Source organism: Dunckerocampus dactyliophorus, chromosome 18, assembly GCF_027744805.1.
Source record: "Dunckerocampus dactyliophorus isolate RoL2022-P2 chromosome 18, RoL_Ddac_1.1, whole genome shotgun sequence".
NCBI classification, from domain to species: Eukaryota; Metazoa; Chordata; class Actinopteri; order Syngnathiformes; family Syngnathidae; genus Dunckerocampus; species Dunckerocampus dactyliophorus.
In genome coordinates, this window is record NC_072836.1 from 11999280 (window position 1) to 12025919 (window position 26640).

Sequence of the window (26640 nt, forward strand, 5' to 3'; positions counted from 1 at the left end):
TCCCCCCCTCTGTGTCAAGGCAGAGGTCAGCTCATTTGCATATAGTCTTACGTGATTCAGTTTTAGTTACATTGTGTGTGTGTGTGGACGATGCCTGTTAGGTTTTTCGACTTTCTATACGCAACAGACCCGAAGAAAATATTGATTCCCCCTCTTTATTCAATGTGTTTGCAATATATTTTTGTTCGGTTATAGCTGCAAGTCACTGTAATGTGTGCCATGCCCCTCAAAGTGACTGGTACCCCTTTCAGGAGAATGGCCCTATTATGCTGTACATGCTATGCTATGCTGTTATTATTTTAGTTATAAATTGTTACCAACTTCGGGTTTTCTGTGGGGGGAAAAAAAGCAAATTTTTGGAAAGAAAATGCATGAATGGATCCCATGTTTTTCCCATGGATAAAAAAAATAATAAAAACAAAATACAAAAATTTATTCTTTTGAGAAAGAAATGTGCAAATATGTGGGGGAGTGAATACCAGCTGCAAATATGCGGGGATCTTTTGTAGACATCATCCACCAGTGCACTCACTTGGCCTTTGCAGAATGCTCTTATCTCCTCTGCAGTGGATGTTTGCCCTTCCTTTAGTCTGATGGATGCACACACCTGCTCCCCAAGCCTTTCATCTTTCACGCCAACCACCTTCAAGAAAGAAACACTATAGCATCCTGTCTTTGATTTATAACAGAACCTAAACAATCTTTCTCTGTTGCCCTCCAGTGGTAAAAAGTCCTACCTGCACCTCCTGCACTTTGGGGTGAGAGAGGAGAAAATTCTCTATCTCTGCAGGGTAGATGTTCTCTCCTCCTCGGATGATCATGTCCTTTATGCGTCCCTCAATGCGGCAGTATCCCAGAGCAGTCAGGCTGGCGAGGTCACTACATACAAGTATAACTTATCACATATACAGTTATGATACCGGTGGTACAGGACAATATAATACAGGACATAAAACAAGAAGTTGTATGACATCCCCATCAGCAGTGTAGTACATCCACTTCGTCACATGAGCCAAGTACTGGTCGGTTTTTGGTGTTTAAGAGAGTAGAGTATCCACCCAAGAGAGCGCGGAATATCATGTAGCTTCGAGCCCAGTATGAAAAATCTACATGAGTCATAACACATTCATTCACAGGACAGCAACGTGCAAATGAGTGTTCACTAAGTAAACAAAAAATCTTTCACTGATGGGAGAGATGTGAAGGAGACCTTACTCAAATGTAAACAATAAGGAATTCCATCCACTAATTCAAAACTAATTAAAACTAATTAAAAAGGTCAATGATTAAATGGTCATATTAAAGACATGGTTTGATAAAAACAGATTATCCTTGAACTAAGTAAAACTAAAATGATGCTATTTGGAAATAGCAGAAAGGATGCATACGATCAAATACAAATAGATGGAGTGGACATTGAAAGCCTGAAAGAAAATGAATTCCTAGGGATCATCATAGATGAAAAAATTAGTTGGAAATCTCATATCAAAAATATACAACAAAAGGTGGCGAGAAATACTTCAATACTGAATAAAGCAAAATTAGTTGTTGATCAAAAATCACTCTACACTCTTTACTGTTCTTTGGAATTACCATATTACTAATTGTGTTGTTAATTACACACAATATGTTATTTAATTATATGTTAATATAACATAATATGTTAATTACCATATATACTTATTGTGTGGAGATATGGAGCAATGATTATAAAAGCAATCTTCACTCACTCAACGTCCTGCAAAAAAGATCAGTGAGGATAATTCATAATGCGGCGTATAGAGGACATACAAGCCCTTTATTTTTAAAAGCACAGAAATTTAAAATTTGCTGATTTAGTAAATCAAAAAAACATCATACAGTATTTCTCTCTAAGAGAGGAGAAATATTATCTTGGAGCAAAATTCAACTTAAAAATCTTATATGCGAGAACAACACTAAAAACCCACAGCATTTCAGTATGCGGAATTAATTTATGGAATGACTTGAGCAAGGAACTCAAACAATGTACACAGATGAGCGAATTCAAAAGACAATACATTAAATCAAAAGCAGTTGATGTTTGCTAAATATAAAGCAGGAGAGTCTTGACTATAATACTTATTATTTTGTCATGCTTGTCTTTATTTTTTTTTACTATTTACTATTACACTGATGATACTGTATGTACTGCACAAGATGTGGAATGGATGGGGGGTAGGATTAAATAAACTTTGCTTCTTCCTACTCCTTTTGGACATGTGGAACTGTGAAATGATTCATGAAAGTATTCCATTGTAACCTTCATGCATGTTCAAATAAAATTAAACCAAACCAAACCAAATCCATCTTCTATGCCGCTTATCCTCACTTGGGTCGTGGGTACGCTGGAGCCTATCCCAGCTGACTTCGGGCGAGAGGCGGGGTACACCCTGGACTGGTTGCCAGCCAATCGCAGACAATAAGGAATTGTGTGACAAATTCAGGCAAATCCCAACGTCAGCTACAATAATAAGAAAATGTAAGACTTTTTAAGAGGGTGCACTGTAGCAGCTTTTCAAATAAAGAGACATTTATTAAATTATTATTTTATATTATTTAAGAGAAAGTAAGAAACTGTTTTATTTAACTTAAAAATAAGCCTCATTTCATTAATTGTTTATTATTTATATGAAATTTGTTGCTGGTTCTTTTAAATGCAATTTCGGTGCCAAGATAATTGTGTTGTACTGAAACAATAGGGCGATGTGCAGGGTTTCATTATGTTTGATATTTATGTAAGCTGGTTTGTTTGATGCAATTTAAGGCAAAATAAGGTTCAGACCTTCGCTGTGGAAAAAATTGCATAAACAGGCCCTACTGAATTTTAACTGAAGACCCCATGAGACCATATGAGACCTGGTCCGTTTTTAAAACCACTAGATCTAGACTTCTCAAATCTGGGCTGGATTAATATACAGACAAATAGAAAAAAAAAGACAATAAAGGTTTCACAAATCACAAAGTGCGTTTTTATGAGTACAGTCAAACTTGTCTATAGCGGCCACTAGAGGGAGTCTGCAAAAGTGGCCGCTATAGACAGGTGGCCTCTATAGACAGGTTGGCGTCCAGTTTGAATGTTGACCAGTAGAGGAAAAAAAAAGGGGAAAAATAATGTTTCGGATAAAAGTTGTACAGCACTACTAGGCTTGTTTATTATCCACGACCCACAGAACAAAGCTGTGCTAGTAATGTCTTACGCTTGTTTTTAATATTTTACTTTTTATAGCTTTAGTTCATCAGGAAGTGACGGGAAGTGACGGTGGGCATCCTGAGCAGGAGAGCTAGGCTCAGTGCTAGCTGTGAGTTTCGAGAGAGTTGGGAAGTGTGTTTATGTTGGCGTGGATGTAAAGTCCTGCAGCGTTCTCCGCTGTTAATAAAGCCATTAAAGTGCATCGGCGACGTGAGTCTCTCCTTCCCCACAACAAGCGGCATTACAGTATTGACCAGTGCACATTGTCTCACACCAGGAAATAAACGGTGTCACTTGTTACAGGCATTGCCTGGACAGCTTGTTTAACCTTTGCCTTGTGGGCAATCAGGAAGGAGAGACGATGCTGAGAGATGTGTGTGTGTTCTGAGCTGCTGTCTGGTGGCCGCGTTCAATAAATAAAGTTGGCAGAAGCAACAGGAGAAGTTTCCTTCTTTGCTTCGGAGCTGAATAACACTGTCAAGTTAACAGACTAGTAGCGAACGGAAAAGAAGATGGCTTTTTTGTGTCGAATACAGAAGATGAGGACTTTGATGGATTTGTGGATGAGGATTGATGAAAAATAACGTGAGTACATTCTAAAATACTTCAATTAAGTACAACCGAACTCAGTTTTGCTCCCGCTGCCGCATGCATGCTAGCGTATGTTTTTTTTTTTTTTTTATTGTAGCGTCGCTGGGAGCACGTCCTGTTCCCAGCGTACTTTGCGGTAATGTTTTGGTGCAAATGCTCTTAAAGTTACATGTTTGACCAGGAAATACTGTAGCAAGCTCAAAAGAAGACGGCTTTTTTATGTGGAACAACTGACAGTTTGTGTGGATCTTGTGAATGATTGTGACTGAGCTAGGACTCAGTAATTAAAGTCTACACACGACGGCTTCATTGATTGAAAAACGAAACTTTTTCGTGAATGAAGCTTCTACTTGAGTCGGTAATTTGGCCGCTATATGCAGTCAGATATTGACCAAGGGAGACAAAATGGGTGGCCACTGGCCGCGTTGGACAGGTGACTGCTATGCACAGGGTCTATAACGTAAATTTGCTGCGGGGGATCTTTCAGTGGCCGCTATAGGCAGGTGGCCGTTCTATAAAGGTGGCCGCTAAGAAAGGTTTGACTGTATTTGGGGTTTTTAGAAAGACACTTTTACGGCGCATTTCTCAAGTGAGTCTCATGTTTACCGACCAAAATGCTATTTGAACCAATTTATAGGAGCGTGTACGTAACAACGAAACGCTGTAACACAGAACACTGGAAACCAGGGACCACCTGTATTTGGCCTTGGGCATATACAATTCTAAGAACTAGAACAGAGATTGCAAGCAATTTACCCAGTCCTGTACCAGCGGTCTTGGGAGATGACCTCTTGGGTCTTCTCATGCTCATCCCAGTATCCGTGCATCACGCAGCTGCCTCGGATCAGCAGCTCCCCTGCTTTCCCCAGCGGTACTGTCTCGTCAGTGTCGATGTCCACCACTTTGGCCTGTTGTGACACAAGCGTCACATAAATTGACATGAAGTTATTTAGATAGGAAATAAGAGAAAAAAAAATACCTCGACATGGTGCATGACGCAGCCAACGGTGTGCAATTTCAGCTCGTCGTTGTCGAGTGGGAAACCCAGGAATGTGACAGGGCTGTTCTCAGTGGTGCCGTAGCCTATCTGATCAACACATGATGCACACACATAATTACATGGTATCCAACAGAAGCTGTTTTGGGTGTCATTAGATCGTGCTCATCAAGTGTTCAGACAGTATACCCACCATGAGCTCTTTCATGTTCATCTTTGCTCTTACTTTTGCAACAAGCTCTGGGGGACATGGAGAAGCTGCCAGGATGCCTAACGCACAACGACATAATAAATCAATCGATTTCATTAATATTTATATTAGTTGCAGTTTTTCACGTTTTCTTACCAGCTTCCACTGACGAAAGATCATACTTTCCGAGATCTTGCCGGCTGATCATGTCTGTGTACATGGTTGGCGTGCCGTAGATGAAATTGCACCTTGAATAAATACATTTTAAGTCAGTATATATGCTGATGTACAATCATTTTGAAATGTTTCAAGGTGCTTGCTCCAGTAAGGCAGTATTCTCCTTGCACCGTAGCAACTGTAGGCCCAAAACACAATATTTAGTGTAATTCTCCACCAAAGGCAGTGGCAGTGTCACTAGAGGCAGTGTTTCCCCGAGAGTAAATAAACACACACTCTTTGACTACCTGGCATCCGGTGTGTAGTAAACAATACCAACTGGCGACATCCACATAAAACGTATCGTAACGACCTGCTGGTGTTGTAACGTTAATGTCGATTCTGATGCCCGTTAATACAACGCGCTGTGAGCATTACCAGCAGGTTGTAGTGAGTGTCAAGAGGAAGAGATGTGTGTGCGAGCTTTATTGGACTACGGTGGGTGTTAAGGTTGGCAATAAAACCTAAAAAGAACGTCAAACTTTGTGTGACTATCAGGATGCTACACTATTATGTAGATGTTCATATTGGCAAACTTTTTTGCTCAGACGCTCTTCAACTCGTTCCGTTTTTGCTGGACGTTTTGGCTCTTCTGCGAGGGAAAAACAAAATGATGTGCGAAGAAATGCAGACTATTCACAGGCCTGTTTTGTTGACTCAGTATGATGCAATGCTACAACACAATAATAAGCATTTAATATAAATATTTGCACTTTTTACCGACACTTCGCCATTGAAATATCTCAAATCCTACCTACTGAAACAACAAATGTACGCACGGCTCGATCTTCTCCAAGTAGTCCCTCGTATGTAGTCAATATTTCCAAGTCCAACACCCACTGCCGTCTTTCTTCCTACAGCCAGATTGTGGAAATCCCTCCCACCAACCATGTTTTCAGATACTCCTAACATGAACTGTTTCATGTCAGCAGTCAATGTACATTTTTTAAACAATATAATTAGTGAATGAAATACAAATTGGCTTTTTGTGATGTGGATATTTATATATCAACTTTAAGGGCCGCTTTTCATTTATTTGATGGCACCACCAGGCCTAGAATCTGCTAAAAGATGTATATATACACACCGTAATTTCTGGTGTATAAGTTGCTACTTTTTTCTTAAACTCAGCGGTGCAGCTAATTTATGGCCATGTTCTAATCTCGTAACTTTACTTCTAAACTACTACTAATTGTTGAAATACTCTGCCGCTCGTGAGTAAGTGAGGAAACAGTAGCTCTTTCTTTGGCAGGAGCCAATCACAAGCTATAAGGGGACTCAAAATGAGCTGGTCAACGCATCGGAAATTGCAGGAGGTCACTACACAATGTACATAACTGTCTTATTCACGGCGTCATCTTAGAAAACACGCTAAAATCATCACACAGCAACTTAACACTCAAAATGTAGGTAAGACAGGTGGACAGAGGAAGCTGAATGAATTATTGCAGCGGCCGAGCAGCCATGGCCAATCAAATGCTCTGCTGGGAAGAAATGCATGATAGGAAGCCGTTAAAATAGTTAATGTTTTTCATTCTAAACTCGCATTGGTACTTGTATTGTATATTTCTTCCCTATCTTTTTAGTGTTAAGTTGCTGTGTGATGATTTTAGCATTCTTTCTAAGATGACACCATGAGTCAGACTGTTATATTGAGTAATGACCTCCTGTGATTTCCGATGGGTTGACAAGCTTGTTGTGAGTTTTCTCATAGCTCATGATTGGCTCCAGTCAAACAAAGAGCTACTTGGTCCTCATGGGCTCATGCGCGTGACAATATGCTATTTTATGATGTGGACATGTGCAGCTTATAGTCCGGTGTGGTTATCCCTGCATTTTCTATGTCGCTTATCCTCACTAGGGTCGCGGGTATGCTGGAGCCTATCCCAGCTGACTTCTGGCGAGAGGCGGGGTACACCCTGGACTGGTCGCCAGTCAATCACAGGGCACATATAGACAAACAACCATTCACACTCACATTCATACCTATGGACAATTTAGAATCGCCAATTAACCTAACATGCATGTTTTTGGAATGTGATCTCCTGACTGTGTGGCCAACATGCTAACCACTATGCCACCGTGCGGCCCCGGTGTGCTATATATGAAATTATGGTATGTTTATACAATTAATTAATGAACAAGTGTGTGTGTGTGTTGGAGCTACTTTTCATTATGAATGGCCTCCAGGTTGGCCTGGTTGTCATAGGCAGTGGAGGGAAAGACCAACGTGATTCCATGCAAGGCCATGCACATTCCTCCCAACACAGACCCGAAGCAGTGGTACAATGGCACCGGCATGCACACCTTCACGCGAGGCTGATGGGAAATAATGTCAACAGGGTTTACATATAATACTTGCATTGAAACATGTAAACCAAATTTACACTCAGATTACATTCACACTTGTCATGTTCGGTTCAATTAAAAAGCTCTGCTCACACATTTAATTTGGTCAAGTGTGAAAACGATCCTTTGAACCCTGGTCTGCACCAAACAAGTAGACCGATACCCGTTCAGAGTTTTATTCCGCTTGCAACTCTGGTGCGGTTGGGTTTACTTGAATTCAAATGCGAATGCGACTTGAATCCAAGACAAGGACCAGCAAAAAAGCAAATCTCTCTGCTCTGCAAATGGACAGTGGGGCTCTTTAAAGTACATAAAGTAAACTTTTTGTGAAATCTAGGATGGTAAATATAGCAAAATATTAAATAAGCTACATATTCAACACAGCGGACGGCATTTTGGTTTAGAATATTTGAATTATGTCATGTAGTATGTCACAAAAGCTGCCCAAACAAGTCCTGACTTGATGCATAAGTCCTCACTGTGCAGCTTTTGGTCACATGACCAAAATACCAGTGTGAACGCTAAACAAACAGCACCAATGTGCACGCAAAGTATCTTTAAAAAACATTTTTTAAGTGCCAAACTACAAGTGTGAATGCAGCCTTACTCTCCAGTCGTAACCCGTTCTAAGCCCTAGGAAGTAGGCGTTATTGACGATGTTGTGATGCGAAAGCGTGACTCCCTTTGGATTGCCGGTGGTGCCCTGAAAGGAGGGAACTAGTGAGTACATGCCGAATTGGGGTGACACAGGGAGCATGACATGAATCAGCAAGGCCATGTTACAGAGGTGAACTGAATGTTGATAGCTTCATCGCATGATATCTTGCCGTGAAGCTCCATCAGCTCTCCGTAATGACGACTCTCCGCTGCTTGGAAGACGTCGTCCACGTGCAGCATGCCCGGCTGACGGCTGTCCGTCACAATCACCATGCGCAGGTCAGGTAGCCTTTATATTATTATTACAAAAATAATAGCATGTCACCAAAATTGTTTGAAAAAACAATAACAAAATGAAAGTACTCACTTAATAAAAGGTTTTGTCATACTTTTGTAAACAATATAAAATATGAGTGAAATGAGGTTGTGATTTTGTGACATGAGCACTTTAGGAATAAATGTCTGTTGTACCTGGAGTTCTTGATGGCCTGAACTTGTGACTTGTCAATTTCTGGGCAGAGCTCTCGCAACATGTCACAGAACTTTTGGGTCTTAAAATGGCTGGGACACACCACCGCTTTACATTGGACCTGCAGTAAGCATCAAGTTAGTTCATACTGTTTCATACGTAAGAATGTTGAAAACAAACCTTTTTAAGCGTGAACTCCACTTCATTTAGTTCATAGGCCGGGTTCAACGACACCTGTAAGAAGCAGGTCACATCATCATAACTTGTGTAAAACACCCTATAATTATCCCTATAATTGTGATATATTAATTTTTAGGTAAACTTGTTTATCTACCAAAGAGGTGTAAACTAGAGCTCGACTGATATGGGTTTTTCAGGACTGATACTGATCATTATTAGTAGTTAAGGAGGCCGATAACCGACATTTGGAGCCGATATTCATTTGCAGTAAAAGTGTAAAAATTGGTAAAAATGTTGAATAATACAAACACTTAACATCGTTTAACTGCCTGAAGCATATTTATTTAACAAAACAAACAGAAAGACAGCTCCAGAAGAGCATGGAGTTCCTAGACAAAGAAGTTGAATAAAAACTTAAATAAATAGCCCCTTGAAATGTTTCCACAGTGAATAAAGTAACATTTATATATAACTTATCTTTAAGTTCAAACACAACGAAATGTACAGGGAGATGACAAGTTCAGCAGCAACTCTTGTAAAGTTAAATAAAAACTTATATAATACCTCCCTGAAGTTTTTGAGCTTTCATCTCAGAGTACTTCCCTGCAACAAAACAAGACTAAAAGGAATGCCTTGCTCTCTCTCACAGTCACACACACAGGCTTCTACAATCATAGACTGTTTCCACATTGATTTTACCAACAGCATTGTTTCAAGTGATTCACAGACATATCAGGAGGTACTACGAGCAGCAAAGCTGGCGCTTGTGTTTACTCCGCTCTTAACGTAACTTTATTGTAGTAGACGTGAGCTGTAGAGTTTTTCATGTGACTTTAACGCAAAAACACACAATCCTCCACATTAGGTACATACAGTATGTAACTGATGTGTTAATTCAGTTAATTTAATTTCACCAATAATTATTTTTTTCATTTCTCACGTACTGTATGCATTTGTTGCTATATGGACCTTTTTATGGGCAGTCTTCATTTTATTTGCGTTCCTTTTTGTCGTGTGAACTTTGACATCGCTGTGATGTCATTTCCTGCCATTTTGGCGCTCCTCTTAAATCGCCTTCTGGACTGCTGAGGAGAGGTACTGTATGTTAGTCTGGTGGCAACAATGTTTTAATGTGTTAATATGAATATAAGAGACATTTCATGTCATTGTGTGCTCTCTGTATGATGTACAGCATTTGAAGACAACTCACGAACGTTAGTGCTGTTAATTAAGCTACTTTTGGGGAGTTCGTTTTTCATGTAGTTTTCTTTTTTTAGGAGACGTGTGCATGAAGCTTATTCAGGTTGCTGTACATTTTATATGTTGTGCACTGGTATGTCGGCTCCCTCTTTTTGTATATTTTGTTTAAAATGCTTCAGGGGCCTTCTGGACTGCTGAGGAGAGGAGACGTGTGCATGAAGCTTATTCAGGTTTCTGTACATTCTATATGTTGTGCACAGAGGAAAAACGCCCCCTCTGGCTGGCAAGAGAACTGCAGCTGTCTCCTCGTCACTCACAAACGTCAAAGAACACAATGCAGAATCAATTTTTAGCCAGTGTGAGCACAGACCGGCTCCACATACATTCTCCCCATTGCTAATATATATTCTGCTGAGCCTTGAGAGCCAGACTGGCAAACTAATGTTATGGTATTCTAACCAGTCTCCACCTTGGCGTGTGTCCTTCCAATAAAACAAGTGAATTGAGATTTTACGGGCGCTCTCTCAATCACACACTTGCTTTTACTATGACGGACTGTTTAACTATCGACATTATCAGCAGCCTTCTTTCAAGTAATTCACATACATGTTTACTCCGCTCTTACGTTATTCTGCTGCTCACTGTAACGTTAGTAGTAGTTGTGAGATGTAGAGCACTGGGATTTTTATTACAATTTCGAGAGCTTGCTTAACCAATCAGATGGCGCCCTGGGTGGAGCAATGCTGGAGGCAGAAGTCCCAGCCGGCAGGAGAGAGAGAGAGAGAGAGAGAGGGAGGCGTGGCTGCATCTTTAAATTGATTTCTTGATATTGGCCCGTCGGATACAAATAAAGGCCGTGGGCGGGCTCCTTTCCAGTTGCGGGGGCGTCTCTGGGCCTGCTGGTGGGTGGCCCCCGGTGCCCGTCTGTCCTTGTGGGGTGTGGTCTCTCGCCAGTCTCGGTGGTTGGCTGTCCTGTTTCTGGTTGGGATTGCCTCTCTGCGGCCCCTTGCTTGTCGTCCCGAGGGGGGGGGGCCTTGTGGGCTGGTTCTTGGGGGGCTGGTCTTGGTTCTGCCCGCCCCTGTAGTCCCGGTGGCTTTCTGGTGGTGGGGGCCCGGCCTGGATGTGTGGGGCAGAACTTGCTGGGTGGTGGAAGGCAGTCCCTCTCCTGTCATGCATTCTCAGTGACTATTACACGTTCACACATTCGCACACATAGATACCAGTACACACGTACATATGCACACTCAAAGTACATACGTACTTCCCCACATTAGTCACTGAGTAACCAGGGTGTTATTATGTTGTTGGTTTTATTACAGCGACGGTGATGTCGGCAATATGATTATAGTTGTTACAATTGTGCGCATTATGTTATTGTCATTCTATTCACTATCATAGTTAAGAATTTAATTACTACTATTACTACTAATGTGTGTGACTGTTTCAATGCAGCATTGTCATTGTGGTTGTTGATATTGTTTTGTCCTTTCCGTCATGGTCTTTATAGCCGTCACAGACATTTGCTGATGTAGTCCTGTTTGTTTCCGTTGTTATGTTATTGTTGTTGCTGTTGTCCTTGTCTCTCTCTTTATTGTCCCCCTCTTGTCCTCGCACTCCCCCCTGTTTTCTCTTCTCTTCTTTATCTCCTCCTGCTTCGGTCCGGCCGCTCCAAATTTGCATAAAAAAACATCAAAGTCAAATAAATTCTGTATTACAGAGGAAGTGTATCTCACACTTTTACCTGGCAGAGCAAGTTGAACTTAAAACATTTATACGCGAGAACTATGCTGAAAACCCACAGCATTTCAGTGTTCGGAATTAAATTATGGAACGGATTGAGTAAGGAACTCAAAGTACAGAGATTAGCAAATTCAAAAAACAATACAAGCAGTTGATGTTTGTTAAATACAAGGCAGAAGAGTGTTGATCATCACAATGATGTTCTGTCAGGTTCGTTACACACACACACACACACACACACACACATATATATATATATATATATATATATATATATATATATATATATATATTTTATTTTTTATTTTTTTATTTTTGCTTTTGTTTTTTTACGGAAAGGGGAGGAGAAAAAAAAAGAGAAAAAAAGGGGGAAGGGAAAAGAAAAAAGAAAAAAAAGGAAAATACTCTTTCTTTATTAATATTTAACTTATATATTTTTTTTTTCGGTCTTACTGTCATCCTTTATGTATTAGTATCCTGATTGTCACAGAAAACATGACATGGAACGCAGGAAGTGAATAACAAGTGTTGTAATAGATGTGGAATAGACGGGGGGTAGGATTAAATAAGTTTTGCTTCTTCCTACTCCTTTTGGACATGTGAAACTGTCAAAGAATGATTCATGAGATGTATTCCATTGTAACCTTCATGTTCAAATAAACTAAACCAAACCAAACCAAACCAAATGTTTTGAGCACAAAAGGGCATTTAGATCAACAATACTACCGTAAATCATGGTGTATAAACAACGCTTTTTTTCCACCGGTAAGACGCCAAAAATCGGGGTGCGGTTTATACACGATGACAAGTCTGTGACCAGACAGAAATTGATCAGAAGCAGACTTTAGAATAGAAGTCTGTGGGTCAGACAGTTGCTTTGACTTTAGCGCCCTCTGCTGTACAGTTGCTGAAAGTGCAATTCCTTTTTCACTTATCTGACTGCTGTGTGTCTGTATTTTCACACAGTGAAACGATCTCTATATACACTGAAGCTAACCTAAGCTTCCATTAAAACATTGCAGATGGTTTAAAATACAATACAACGTTGGAGTTTATTCAAATTCACACTGAAGCAATGCAGTGTTATGTACAATACATGAGAATCCATGAACTTTCATTTAGCCTCTCAGACTTTGCCTTTCTTCTGCGCCGGGAGAACGCAGCAGCCTGCGGGCCTGGTGAGCTGAATACCCGGCGAGCAAAGCGTCCAAGGCGTAAATGAGGCAAGCGGGCTGGCCTGCATGCTAGGCTAAAAGCTAGAGCAACTAGGCCACCGCTACCAAGCCTGCTGCTAGCCAACGTCCGCTCCCTCGAAAACAAGATGGACGAACTAAGAGTAAGGATTACAGCTCAACGTGAGATCAGGGAATGCTGTGTCCTCACCTTCACAGAAACCTGTCTGACGGAGGATATACCAGAAACATTTGCTGCTTACCGGGGAGATCGGACTTTAGCGTCTGGTAAACACAGAGGTGGCGGCGTCTGTGTTTACGTAAACAAACGGTGGTACATAGACTTACAGACGATGGAAAAGCACTGCTCGCAGGACATTGAGCTGCTGATGGTGAAATGCAGACCTTTTTATTTGCCTCGTGAGTTTAGCGCTGTGTATTTAACTGCTGTTTACATCCCACCACGAGCTAACACTGCTAATGCACTAGGCCTTCTGCATGACATCATTGATAAACACGAGACCAAACACCCAGACGCTGTATTCATTATATCTGGCGATTTCAACCACTGTAACCTCAGGACTGTCCTCCCCAAATATTAACAGCATGTGAGCTTTCCCACGAGGGAAAATAACATCCTGGACCAAGTCTACAGCAACATGAAAGGTGCTTTAAAGGCTGTTCCAAGACCCCACTTTGGAAAGGCCGACCACATCTCTATATTCCTTTATCCAACATACAGACAACTTCTCAAAAAAGCTCCCCCTGTAAGTACAGCAGTTAAAGTGTGGAATGAAGAAACTGATCAAGTACTTCAGGACTGCTTTGGCTGCACAAACTGGGATGTGTTTAAAACTGCAGCGGGGAGGGAAGATTGTACTGTTGATTTGGATGAATATGCTTCTGCTGTTACTGGCTACATTAGCACATGCATAGAGACTGTTACCACCACCAAGTATGAAAATACCCTAACCAAAAACAGTGGATGAACTGTGATGTAAGGGCTAAGCTACGTGCTCGTTTGACTGCATTTGTCATGGGCACCGCTGAGGACTACAAAAAGGCCAGATATGACCTGAGGAGGTCCATACGAGAGGCCAAAAGACAGTACAGACAGAAGCTGGAGGGCTACTATTCCACCTCAGACCCCCGGCGCATGTGGGCGGGGCTCCAGCACATCACAGACTATCGACAGCGGAGTAGCGTAGCCACGTCCAGCCAAACCACACTTCCAGATGAGCTGTGAATGAGTTGTATGCCCGCTTTGACACCCAAACTCCTGATGAGCAGAGAAGGTGGCTGGACTTGGGGAGCACACAGGACTCACCTCTCATGGTGACATCAGCTGATGTGTGCAGGGTTCTGCACAAAACAAACCCACGAAAAGTAGCAGGCCCAGACAACATCTCAGGACGTGCACTTCGGGTTTGCTCTTCAGAGCTAGCTGATGTGCTTGCTGACATATTTAACCTGTCGCTTGCACAAGCATCTGTACCGACCTGCTTTAAGTCCACCACCATAGTACCCGTACCCAAGAAGAGCAACGTGACCTGCTTGAATGACTATCGCCCTATAGCACTCACTCCTATTGTTATGAAGTGCTTTGAAAGAATAGTCATGACCCACATCAAAAAGAGCATCCCAGCAACTGTGGACCCTCTACAGTTTGCATATCGCCAGAACAGGTCCACGGATGATGCAGTCAACACTACCATCCACACAGCCCTTTCTCACCTACAGGGCCAGGACACATATGTCAGAATGCTATTTATAGACTATAGCTGTGCTTTTAATACAGTCAGCCCCCACAAACTCACAAATAAGCTCTTCACACTTGGCCTGTCTCCCTCCCTCTGTAACTGGGTGTTTAACTTTCTAACAGGCAGGCCCCAGTCAGTCAGAGTCCACAATTGCACATCCAGCTCAAGAATTGTGAGCACTGGGACCCCACAGGGGTGTGTGCTGAGTCCGCTCCTCTACACGCTCTTCACCTACGATTGTGTGGCCTCCCAGAACAACACCAGCATCATTAAATTTGCGGATGACACTACAGTCATCGGACTGATCACTGGTGGTGTTGAAACATCATACAGAAGAGAGGTGGCGGACCTCATAGCTTGGTGTCATGATAACAATCTCCTTCTCAATACAGATAAGACTAAAGAGATGATCATCGACCCAAGAACAAGGGAAAAGGAGCCGCATAAACCCCTGTTTATTGATGAGACTGAGGTGGAGAGGGTGAAAACCTTCAAGTTCCTTGGCACACACATCAGCGAGGACCTCACCTGGTCTCACAACAACAACACCCAACAAATTATGAAGAAGTCCCAAAGGAGACTGTACTTCCTGAGTAGACTGAGGAAATTTGGCATGTCTACCACAATCATGAGTTGCTTCTACAGATGCACTATCGAAAGTGTCCTTACCGCCTCCATCACTGTTTGGTACGGTAACTCTACAACACGTGATAGGAAGGCACTCCAGTGGGTGATCAAGACCTCACAGAACATTGTTGGGGCAGCCCTCCCCTCACTGCAAGACATTTATAAATCTTGAGTCCTACGAAGAACACACAACCTCATCAAGGACAGCACACATCCACAACACTCATTATTCACACTCATACCGTCAGGCAGACGCTACAGGAGTTTAAAGTCCAGGAACACAAGGCTGGCAAACAGCTTTTACCCACAGGCCATCAGACTTCTCAACGAAGCACTCACACACGTCGCACGCAACACACGCACACACTCATAGCACTTTATTTATTTATTTATTTATTTATTTGTATTAATGTCTCTTCTGTTGTTGTTGCTTAATTTATTGGTATATATGTTTATGTTTCTTATGTTCTTGTTCTTTCTTGTGTTTTCTTTCTTTTCTTGGGAGAATGAACAGAATAAGATTTTCATTGCATAGTATAACTGCTGTTTTACCATGCACATGACAATAAAACTCTCTTGAATCTTGAATCTCTTGAATCTTGAATACATGGATAACTGACGCCACTCGCGTCACCGCTTGCGTCACCGCTAAACCAACGTTAGCTACCGTTAAATCAAGGCTAAAGCTAAAGCAGGTAAAGCTAAAATGCCACGACAATCTTTCACAGCAGCATTCAAACTCTCCGTCTGCCGGTATGCAGAAGACTTTGGGAACCGGGCAGCAGGACGGCAGCACGGTGTGGACGAGTCAGTCATCCGGCGTTGGAGAGAGGACATCATCAGCAAGTTGACGGCAAACTTTTCTTACATGAATTCCATTGCAGATGAATTGATGGACGGCAGATTTCTCCTTTCTTCGTCTTTTTGAAATTGCTTAGTACCTTTACGCATGTTGATTTGAGATGAAAGAGTTGGCAAGCATTTATGAAGTAAAAAAAATGTTTTCCCCGCCGTGAGCCTGAAAATGGGGGTGCGGTTTATACATGGGTGCGGTTTATACACCGTGATTTACGGTATCTGCCCTAATGGCTGGACAGGACAAGCAAAAACAAACAAACAAACAAAAACTCCTTCAGTAGTGATCATCATCTCTTGTCTACAGATCATACGCCCACGCTCATCTAGTCTGAATGTCATTGCTGTAAATCCACTCGTTCTTGGCATACAGTTTGAGGTCATGTGAGGATCGTTGTTCCACTTCGGAACCGATACCTAAAGCCAGTCTTGGTTATGATGTGAAGAACAGCAGTGGGGACAAATCATCTTCTTGGAATATGCCACATTTGATGCTCATCTGTGCAACTGGCTTTGGGTTGGTCTCCAGAGTTGTCTTCCAATGCCTCATTGGGTTCTTGATGAAGGTTCTTGGTGTCCTTCTGATGTTATGCGGTTCCGGACACTCCAGTATCCATATCGAGTCATAAGTCATAAGTTTTCTTATAATCATTGCACAGTGTTTCTTGTCTTACAGTCTTGGCTGATTGCCCTGTCAACCAGCACCTGTTGTTTGGCTCCCCTGGTGTTACTGCCAATAGTCTTCTGTGCTCTGCTCATTTATTGATCCATATGCCTATTATGCCTGCATACGTTGGCCGCTATGATGCCTGATAGCTTCTTCCATGTGGTGCTGAGGAAATGTATTGGTCATAGTTTGATGTTGCTATCGCTTCTGGGAGTCCTTCATGATGACAACCGTCTGACCTTGGGTTAACCATTCTAGGTGGGTCGCCGATGTTAGTAGCTGCTTAATTTGTGGTGCCAGGCGTTTCTTAAGCCACTAGGATGTTAGGATGTTGGATGTTACTGGCATAATTGAGACAAGCCTGAAAGGGTCATTGACATGATTTTTCAACTTTGCTTCAATATGTTCCATATTGTTTGTTTTTATGTTCTACGTTGTTAGTTTTTTTTTAAGTGAACGTTAAATTAGTAAAAAATTACATTTTTGTATGTGGCGGCCACCATTTTGGGTCTTAGTTTCTTAGACAAGGGACATTTCCCAAGAGTGACGTCAGCTAAGGCGCACCTCTCATCTTAGGCAGAGTAAACAAACATGAGAGAATGGACGAGATAGAAGATGCTACAGTGATTATAGTGAAGATTTGAGCGTTGTCATTAGTTTTTAGAGGAGGAAGACAAATCTGAAGATTAAACAGAGAACTTTCAGAACATTGAATTACTATGTATTTATTCGAACCACCAACGATGGGATTATATGTCTGATGACAAAGACATGAAGATTGGTTGGCTTCAAACACAAAATGGTAAGTGTAAATTACCTTGGAGTTGCTTATCTTTCAATTATTGTTTTAAATCGCCTTCTTAAAGAGCGTAAAGGGCTCTTTGGAGCCTTGTTTATTGTGTTCGGTGCCGCCTCCCTGTTAATGTATCACTGTGAAACTAAGTTTTATAACATGTAGAATGTTTTGAATGCTTGACTTTGAATGGTGGCATCGTGTTTACAATACAATATGACAAAACAAGACATGACTTGTGTTCTGTGGCAACTTTGACACCTTTCTCCTCCTTTTGTCCTGTGTAGCATAGGAATAGCATCCAACATGCGTTTATACCGTACTGTCAAGCCAAATAGCCAAGAGCGGCCGACACGTAAAAAAATTACATTTTTTACTAATTTAACGTTTGCGTTAAAAAAATTAACAAGGTAGAACACAATTACAAACAATATCGAACATATTCAAGCAAAGTTGCAAAATTATGTCAGTGACCCTTTGATGTTCTTTTTGTTCAGCAGTGGTTTTCATCTTGGAACTCTGAGGCAAGTGAGGACTTCAGTTCTTTGGATGTTGTTGTGGGGTCTTTTGTGCACTCTTGCATGAGTCGTTGCTGCACTCTTTGGGCAATTTTGTTTGGCCGGCCACTCCTGGGAAGGTTCACCACTGTTCCATGTTTTCGCCATTTGTGGATAATGGCTCTCACTCTGGTTTGCTGGAGTCGCAAAGCTTTAGAAATTGATTTATAACCTTTTCCAGACAGGTGGAGCTCAGTTACTAATCTCCGTTTCATTTGAAAACTGCATTTTGTGTTCAGTTGTGTTGTCATTGACTATTTAAATTTATTTAATGATCTGAAACAATTAACAGTGACAAAAATAAGAAATCAGGAAGGGGGCAAACACTTTTCACACCACTGTATATACGCACACACAGACACACACACACACACACACACACACACAATTTTTTTCATAATTCCGGCAGAATTTAAAGTGAGGCTTCTTGATGGAGCAAGTGTACCTAATGTCGTGGCCTGTTTGTGAGCATTAAAAAATGTGCAGATTCATGTGTAGAGTATTTCTATGATGGATTGTACACACACATCGCATCATTTTGTATATTTCCACTGATAATCATTTTATGTTTAAAAAAAAAAAAGTCAAATGTTGCCAGTTATTTTGTCTAGTCTGTCAAACATTTGTGTGCACTTAGCATACTGAGTGTCTTCACAGGTCTAAAGTCCCACTAGCTGACATCTACATACAGTAATATTCAACAGGTTCCATGCACTTGCCCTGTTTCACTAGGATTTAAAGTCAGCTGACCTGTATGATTCCCGCCTTGGCTGAAGCAAACTGGAAGAGGATCCATTCATATGTATTGGGTCCCCAAATGCCTAGACGGTCCCCTCTTTGCAGGCCCAGTGCCAGAAGACCTGCAGCCACCTTGTTAACCTGCACAAATGTCATGGTAAGCACCTCTACAAGACATCATCTTTGAATTATACACATTCCCAGTTTTCCTACATCCTGCTGAAACTGTGCAAATGTTTTCCTGACGCCATCCTGCGGGAAGACCAGGGCCTCGCGGTCAGGCCAGCGTTGGGCGGCACCCTCCAGGCTCTGTCCCACGGTCTGGTAGAGCAGGGAGATGGTGGAGGTGCCGTGGACGTAGCTACTGGTCAGAGAGGGTCGGCATGGAGGACTGTCCACATGGAGCCGCCTGGTGATGGGTAAAATTGGTCTATTAAATAGAACCTAAAAGTGTGCACAATTACTGTGGAAGTGAGTATTTACTGTATTTCTGCATATTTTCCAACTCCAAGCTCTCTAAACTGGAATGCTGATGGAATTGAAGCAGAACAGGTCATGTGTATTTGTGTAACTAAAGAGGGTGTGGCCAAAGCATAATTGTGCGACAACGAGGGTGAAAGGTGAAAACACACATGTCCTGACAAGGCCAATCACATTCATAAGCCAACCATAAAACCTTTTAATAGAAAAAAAACATTATAATATAACTACAATTGAAACCGAAAGTTTACATACACATTGTAATTACATGTTTTTTCTCACCATCTTAGATCAGACTAAAGTTTTCCTGTTTTATGTCAGTTAGGATTTGCTAAATGCTGCAATTAAGAGAGAGGGAATATTTTAGAGAGTTTTTAAAATTACTTTATTTGAAGTTTACATGCACAAAGCTATATCTTTAAATAATGTTGCGAAGTCCAAATGATGATGGCATGGAAAGCTTCTGATAGGTTAACTGACAGTTAACAGTTGAATTAATCGGAGGCCCTGTGCATGTATTGTAAGGCCACTCCTCAAACACACTGTTTCCTTGTTTGACATTATGGGAAAATCAAAAGAAACAGCCAAGATATCAGGAAAAGAATTGTGGAACTCCACAAGTTCGGTTCATTCATCGGTGCATTTCCAGATGCTTGAAGGTTCCCCCTCATCAGTTCAAACAATTATCCACAAGTATAAATAACATGGGAATGTCCAACCAATATACATCAATATACGTTGTGTATCTCAGAGATGAACTAATTTTTGTTTGAAAAATGCAAGTCAACCCCACAACCAAAGCTAAAGACCTTGTGAACATGATGTCATTATCCACAGTCAAATGAGTCCTGTACCGACAAGGGTTTATAGACCACTCAGATGGGAAGAATTACTCCAAAAGCAACATACAATAAAAAAAAACAGATTACATTTTGGAGACTTGTCCTCTGGTTTGATGAAGCTAAAATGAAACTAGTTGGTCATAATGACCATCGTTACATTTGGAGGAACAATGGAGAATCTTGGATTAACACCATCCCAACTGTGAAGCATGGGATGGCCGCATCATGAGTGGGGGTGTTTTGCTGCAGGAGAAACTGGTGCACCACACAAAATAGATGGTATCCTGAAGAAAGAACATTATCTGGAAATACTGACATAAGTTGAAATTTGGTCACAAACATGTCTTTCAAATGATCCTAAGCATACCACCAACAGCATCCGTTAATCCCTTACTGTATTTGTGTTTTAGTTCATTTTGGCATTTTTATGCTTGAAAATGCTGAATTTTGGGCACAATTTGCTTAATATGCATTTTTTTTACTAATAGGCCATAGTCAACCTCTGTCAGCACGAGACAGCCATCTAGAACACACAGAAAAAGGAAAGGTGTGTGTGTTCTTGTCTCACAGTGGGATTGTGGGCAAAACAAATTTAAAAAATCATTTAAAAGTTAAAACCAGCATAGAACTATATTGAAGGTTGCGAAGGTTCCTGGGGAACAAATTCACTAGTTAGGAAATAAGAGAAACATACAAACCTTTATTTTAGACGAGAGTGGACCAACTTACCGACTCAGCTGAAGCCAGCTTGTACTGCATGTCCCCCACGCCGTGCTCCGTTTAAGTCCATCCACACATCTGAGACTTTGACAAGGCCGCAGCCATGAGAAAGAAATGAGCGCTGACATTATTACAAAGAGTCAAACAATGAAGTGAAAACACTCCCAAAATGTCTGGTCTGATTGGCCTCCCAGCAAGAGAACTGCAGCTTGTCTTTACTTTGTTGCTGACTGAATTGCTACGGAGTGTAATCGTTAACTGCTTAACTGCTACAAAGCGACCCCTGTCTCACTCACCAGTGATCCAAAGTACAGCATAGACTCGAGCCTGAAATCAACAATAGTAAAAATCAAAGAATTAGTACTTCAGTCTTTAAGGTAAATGTTTTCATATTACATATTTTGTATTATTAATTACTATTGATATATACATTTACAGTACATTTTATACATATATTTCTCCTAATATTTTTATATATTTATTTATTGTAGTATATACAGTATTTACAGTATTTATAAATAGTTAAACATTAAAAAACATTTATTAAACATTTAACATTTATTTAAAAGTTTGTTTTTTTATAATTCCCTCCTTTAATCACCTAACAATACAATACATTTTGATAGCTTTAGGTTAGACTTAAATGCATGGATACAGATGTACACACTTACATACATTCATAATGTAGATACATACATAGATACACACATACTGTACATACGTGGTGTGAAAAAGTGTTTGTTCCCTTCCTGATTTCTTATTTTTTTGCATGCTTGTTACACCTAAATGTTACAGATCATCAAACAAATTTAAATATTACTCAATAACAACTCAACTCAACACAAAATGCAGTTTTTAAATGAAAGTTTTTATTATTAAGGGAGAAAGAATCAAAACCTACTTGTTGGCAAAGTGCCTAATGCATTGCCCACCAAACCACATAAAACATGCTTTAAACGCCTGCTCACACCGATTATGACACTTTTAATTACTTTGCCTATAGCTGCCCAGCAATGCACCACAGATGCACCAAAGCACATGAAACATTCGGAGGTTGCGAACCTACACCTAACACACTTTGAATGGAACATCTAGCACCTTCAGTTGGGTTGCAGTGGCGAAATGTAACTTTTTATTGCTTTAAAATGCCTTTTAGCCCTTTACCCACATCTGCCCAGCAATGAACCACAGTTGCACCAAACCACAGAAAACATGCTTGAAACGCCTGCCCGGGGCACGTTTTTCTCACTTTACCTATAACTGCACAGAAATGCACCCCAGCTTCACCAAACCACATACACCATGCAGTGAGTGCGAACCTACACAAAACACACTTTGAATGGGCCATCAAGCACCCTACATAGTCTTGTAGTGACTAAATGTAACTTTATTTCTTTAAAATGCTTTTCAGCCGGAATGAGGAGTGCATTTACGCACTTTGCCCACAACTGCCCAACAATGAACCACAGCTGCACCAAACCACATGAAACATGTAGGGGGAGTGAACTAGGGATCTCCTGATCCGATCACGTGATCGGAAATTGGGCTCGATTACGTGGTTTCAGACTTGATCGGACTTCGACGTTATCTCCCAATCAGGACTCTGTTATAAATACATACCACACAGAAACAGCAACATGTACGGCAAGACATCACTTTGCTGCAGTGACACTATTGGTTGAATGCCGTCAAGCGAAGCAGAACACGGAAGCAGCTTGAAGCTGGTCGCACGACAATGTCTGCGGTGTGGAGGTATTTTATAACATGCTCCTCTAATACTGCATTGAGACACGGCACGGCAGTGACTCACCTGCTCACCCCTCAGCCCTGCTCCTGTACCTTTTCCTTGCTTTCTGGCTTTTATTGTTAGTGTTGTGAGTTATTATCCTGTTCAGTACTTCTAGCCGTTTTGTTTAGACGCTAAGGCTAATTACTCAATAACAACTCAACTCAACACAGAATGCAGTTTTTAAATGAAAGTTTTTATTATTAAGGGAGAAAGAATCAAAACCTACTTGTTGGGTTTTTTCCAGCAGTTTTTTGTTCTACCGTTGTGTTAGTTTGTTTTCCCTGTCAGCCTTTTGCTGTCAGCGTTTTCTGTTTTTACCTTTTTGGACACTCATATTTGTGTTGTATTTTTTCTCCCTTAATGGACACCTTTTGACAAAACATGTCATATTTTTTGTTACTTATTGGACTGTTGTTCCGCTACATGAGATCCACACATTCGCGCTGGCTAGTGCCAAACCCGACAGAACAATCTGGTCATGAATGGATCCTGCAGAAATGGAACACTTCTGTACGGCCCTGTCTCATCAAGGCCAGTTAGTTGGCAATCATGAAAAGACCCTTCATGAGATCACGGAGGCCATCACCGCCTTGTCGGCTAACATCGGGTCCCTTGATCAACGCCTTGAGAGGGCCTGTTCGCACCTGCTGCAGGAAGGCGTGGCTCCCCGGCTGGCATAGTGACTACCAGCCCTGCATCGGTGCCAGCACATACTCCCACTCCGTATCATGAGCCAAGTATTCCTCACGCTCCTCGTTTCTCGGGTGAGTCTGATTCGTGCGTGTAATTCCTCTACCAGTGCTCTTTTTGGTTTTTGACCAGCAGTGAGCCATTTACTCCTCTGATCAGTCAGATTTATCATGAGCTTACCTACTGGCAAAGCTGCCACTTAGGCCATGGCAGTGAGCAAGGCCTTACCTGCGGCATGCACCTCCCTGCCCACCTTCTTGGCAGAAATTAAGAGTTTTTCACTAACCCATTGGTGGTAGAGAGGCAGTGAGTCGTCTCTTAGATATTAGGCAGAGGGGATGTTCAGTGGCGGACTTGGCTATTGACTATAGAGTCCTAGCTGCCGAGAGCAGGTATGACGATACCGCTCTTAGAGGAATCTTCCGCAAAGCGCTTAACACCCGCATAAAGGACGAGCTTGCGGTTAGAGACGATACCTTTACCTTGGATGGATTTATTGACCTGGCCATTAGATTGGACAACCGCCTAAGTGAACGTGCCAGAGAGCATGCTGAGGAGGAGAGGACCTGCGGACATCGACACCCCGGCCGGTATCGACCCCATTGACGGACAGACAAGACACGAACCTGTCACCCATGGACACCGCTGCCGTCTCAACAGAGGTGCCGATGCAGCCAGGAGGATGCCACCTCACCTTGTCAGAGAGAGCACGATGCCCGGCTAGACCGGCCCGTAGACAGGAATCGACACCTGATTCAGCCGAAAGGCAGGTACTGGTATCAAGACCCAATTGACCCTCTGACGGGGATCGTTCTACTCCTGTGAACTGTGAGTATGCTAAGAACACAGCCGACAGGATTTACCATCACCGGCTTCAGTGACTGGAACTATTTGGGGGGTAGAAGCATTCAAGTGTCCACTCTCATTGATTCGGGGTCCGATGACTGTTTTTTGGATTCAAGCTCAAGCTTCACAACCCTTCCATCGACTGGGAGAAGGCGTGTATTGTTAACTGGAGTACTTCTGCCATGCTAACTGCTTGCAGTCGGCGGTACCTAAAAGCCCCGCTGTGGCGGGAGGAGATTGATATGACAGGCGTTCCGGCTGAATATCACGATCTTAGACAGGTATTCAGCAGGAATAGATCCCAGACCTTACCGCCGCATCGCCGTATGACTGCGCCATCAAGTTGCTCCCTGACGCTATGTTACCTAACACAAGGCTTTATAATGTTTCCGGTCCGGAGAAGCAAGGTCTTAAGGAATATAACTCCTCCCCCTTAGCCGCTATCCTTATTCGGCCTCCTTCATCGGCACCTGGTGTACATTTTTCTTTGTGGAGAAGAAAGACAAGTCACTGTGACCCTGCATCAACTACCGGGGTCTTAATAACATCACTGTCTGCAATCGTTACTCCTTACCTGTTATGGAGTCTGCTTTTTCCGCTCTTCACGCTGCCTGGGTATTTACTAAACTCGACCTCTGCATTACGTATCACCTGATGCGTATTAAGGAAGCAGACGAGTGGAAGACAGCTTTTAATACCCTTCTGGGGCACTTTGAATATCTGGTGATGCCCTTTGAGCTTACTAATGCTCCATTGGTATTCCAGAACCTTATCAATGACATGCTGAGAGATATGATTCACAAGTTCTGTTTCGTCTATATCTTGATGACATTCTCATTTTTTCCAGGAACCAGCAAGAATATCAACCACGTCCGTCTAGTACTCCAGTGCCTATTAGAGAACAGAATGTGTGTCAAGGCCGAGAAGTGTGATTTCCACTCGACCTCCGTATCATTCCTCGGGTACATTATGGAGAAGGGCCAACTGCGTGCCGATCCCGCTAAGATTCAGGCTGCTGGTCGAATGGCCGTCTCTGAAATCAAGGAAGCGTCTGCAGAGGTTCCTGGGCTTTGCTAATTTTTACAGGCGATTTATTTGCAATTTTAGCAGCATCATTATTCACTTCCGCTTCTGTGTTAACTCATCCTGACCCTGCGTTGCAATTTTATATAGGTCAATGCATCGGATACAGGAGTGGGAACTGTCCTGTCCCAGCAGTCCCTGTCGACCAGAGACTTCACCCGTGTGTATTCTTCTCGCGTCACCTCACACAGGCAGAGGGTAACTATGATGTGGGTAATAGGGAGCTGCTGGCCATTGTTGTCGAGCTGTGAGACTGGCGGCACTGGCTGGAGGGCGTGGCCCTTTCCTTTGTGGTCGTCACGGACCACAAGAACCTCCCCTACATCAAAACTGCACAAACACTCAATGTCTGCCAGGCATGTTGGTCACTGTTTCTCACCAGATTCAATTTCTCAATCACATATAGACCCGGTTCACGCAACACCAAGCCTGACGCCCTATCCAGGATCTTTGGTCCCGCGGAGGAGGAAACGGAGACTATCATACCTGTAGCCTGGGTGTTGGGGGCCGTCCAGTGGGAGGTGGAGAAGAGGGTTTTGGAAGCAGCTGATTGGATGGAGTTATTGGAGGGGTGTCCCCCGGAGAAGTTGAGGAGTTGAGGTCGGTAGTACTGCATTGGGGCCACTCCTCCAAGGTGGCCTGTCACCCAGGGATCAGACACACACTGTTGGCAGCACAGAGATTTTGGTGGCCTTCCATGGGGGCAGATGTAAAGGAGTTTGTCGCGGCCTGCTGTTGCGCCAGAAACAAGATCTCCCACCGTCCTCCTGCTGGCCTGCTGCAACCTTTACTCGTCTTAAATCGCTCCAGACTTTGTTACGGGATTGCCCTCTTCCAATGGCAACACAGTGATCCTCATTATTGTGGTTCGGTTCTCCAAAATGGTCAACTTTATTGCACTACCAAAACTGCCGTCGTCCCTGGAAATGGCACGCTTACTGGTGATACCTGTCTTCTGCATTCATGGTATTCCTTGTGACGTCGTCTCCGACAGAGAGCCCCAATTCTCTCTTGTGGTCGCCGTAGTGTCGGTCCCTTGCTGGCCGTGGTGGTATGCGGGGCCGCGTGGGCGCAGTTCCCGCTGTTCTGGTGGCGCCGGATCTGCCTTGGGGCGTGTGGCTGGTCCGTGATGTTTGGCGGTTTGGGGGTGGCCCTGTGGACGCTACCTCCGGTGGGGCTCTGGTGTTGGGGGGCACTGGGGGTATCGCCTCTGGGGGGTTG

The 26640-nt window shown here is 42.5% G+C and overlaps 1 protein-coding gene across 1 annotated transcript in view; it reads right to left on the bottom strand.

Moving 5' to 3' along the window:
- Positions 1-26035, bottom strand: part of LOC129171431 (medium-chain acyl-CoA ligase ACSF2, mitochondrial-like) — a 30533-nt gene extending 4498 nt beyond the window's left edge. The window contains exons 1-16 of the mRNA XM_054760074.1: positions 25906-26035; positions 25607-25738; positions 19453-19498; positions 19183-19378; positions 18982-19110; positions 8861-8914; positions 8683-8801; positions 8338-8500; positions 8162-8257; positions 7373-7524; positions 5146-5237; positions 4993-5069; positions 4782-4889; positions 4559-4710; positions 738-879; positions 533-643 (exon numbers count right to left, since the gene is read on the bottom strand). Of these exons, the coding sequence (XP_054616049.1) occupies positions 533-643; positions 738-879; positions 4559-4710; positions 4782-4889; positions 4993-5069; positions 5146-5237; positions 7373-7524; positions 8162-8257; positions 8338-8500; positions 8683-8801; positions 8861-8914; positions 18982-19110; positions 19183-19378; positions 19453-19498; positions 25607-25738; positions 25906-26035 (1899 nt within the window). The remainder of the gene's footprint in view (positions 1-532; positions 644-737; positions 880-4558; positions 4711-4781; positions 4890-4992; positions 5070-5145; positions 5238-7372; positions 7525-8161; positions 8258-8337; positions 8501-8682; positions 8802-8860; positions 8915-18981; positions 19111-19182; positions 19379-19452; positions 19499-25606; positions 25739-25905) is intronic.
- Between the last annotated feature and the right edge of the window lie 605 nt (positions 26036-26640).